Source organism: Chlorella variabilis (assembly GCF_000147415.1).
Source record: "Chlorella variabilis unplaced genomic scaffold CHLNCscaffold_68, whole genome shotgun sequence".
Taxonomy (NCBI): Eukaryota; Viridiplantae; Chlorophyta; class Trebouxiophyceae; order Chlorellales; family Chlorellaceae; genus Chlorella; species Chlorella variabilis.
In genome coordinates, this window is record NW_005435023.1 from 6,424 (window position 1) to 7,635 (window position 1,212).

The following is a 1,212-nucleotide window of genomic DNA, read 5'->3' on the forward strand; positions in this document are numbered from 1 at the left end:
CACCTCCACCACGCGCGCCTGCCTTCCCACACTGCCCCTGCCACCGCGCGCGCCTGCCTGCCTGCCCACACTGCCCCTGCCACCACGCCCGCCTGCCTGCCTGCCCACACTGCCCCTGCGCCTCCCCCCCCCCGCCACCCCCTGCAGAGCCTGTACGTGGACATGCGGGAGGTGGTGCAGATGCACGTGAGCGTGGAGGAGATTGGGATGCGCAGCACGCACTGGTGCACCGTCAGCCAGGGCGTGCGCTTCGCCACGCTGCCAGACGGCGCGGTGGAGCTGGAGAGCAAGCCCAAGTGGGTGGCGCCGCGCTGTGCTGTGCTGTGCTGTGCTGTGGCCTGCTGTGCCCCGCTGTGCCACGCTGTGGCCTGCCGCGCTGTGCCGCGCTGGCCGCAGCGCTGTGACCAGTGTGCTTGTTGCGGGGCAGCAGCATGAGCGTGCCTGCTACTCTTTGCCGCCCCTTGCGGCCGCCCCTTTTGCCTGCTGCCCGCCTGCCCTTTTCCCGCACCCCCCTCGCCTTCAACCTGCCCCTCCTGCCCCCTCCCACACACACACGCAGGCTCCCCCGCGAGGTGCCCATGCGCATGGTTGGGCTGGGCATGGGGCTGCCCACCAGCCAGGACCCCGCCTCCGTGGACCGATACCTGGCGAAGCTCAAGGACGCGGCGCTGCACATGCGCATGCTGCACGCGCAGTTCCACTACGACGCCAAGCTGGCGCTGTCCAAGGGAGACATAGAGGCGGCATGGGGCAGGTGGGGGGTGGGGGGCGCGCTCGGCGGGTGGGCTGGGGCTGGAGGGGAGAGGGGAGAGGGGGAGGAGGGAGGCAGGGGAGGGAGAGGGGAGACAGTGTGCTGGGGTGCTGGCGGCCGGTGGGGTGCTTGCTGCCCCATGACGCCTGGCATGCTGCCCCGCTGGCACGCGCTGCCGCCCCTTGGCACGCCTCGCCCCTGCCGCACCACCGGCTGCCACCCGGCTGCCACCCCCGCCGCAGGCTGCGCGCGCTGGGCAAGCGCATTGGAAAGGCGTCCCGAGATGGCGTGGCTGCCGCCGCGGGCGAGCGGCGCGGCCGGCGGCGCGGCGGCGGCCAGCCGGCGGAGTCGGCCGGCCGGCGGCGCCGCCGCTTCCCCACCATCGTCGAGCGCCACCGGCGCGAGGCTGTGGTGGAGATGACGCCGCAGCTGGCGCAGCAGGCGCAGCAGGCGGGGCCGCT

The 1,212-nt window shown here is 73.9% G+C and overlaps 1 protein-coding gene across 1 annotated transcript in view; it reads left to right on the top strand.

The window, feature by feature from the left end:
* CHLNCDRAFT_144045 (hypothetical protein) overlaps positions 1-1,212 on the top strand; it is a gene marked incomplete at both ends in the record, with an annotated part of 7,279 nt that overhangs the window by 2,271 nt on the left and 3,796 nt on the right. The window contains 3 exons of the mRNA XM_005842705.1: positions 148-296; positions 560-754; positions 994-1,162. Coding sequence (XP_005842764.1) covers positions 148-296; positions 560-754; positions 994-1,162 — 513 coding nt within the window. The remainder of the gene's footprint in view (positions 1-147; positions 297-559; positions 755-993; positions 1,163-1,212) is intronic.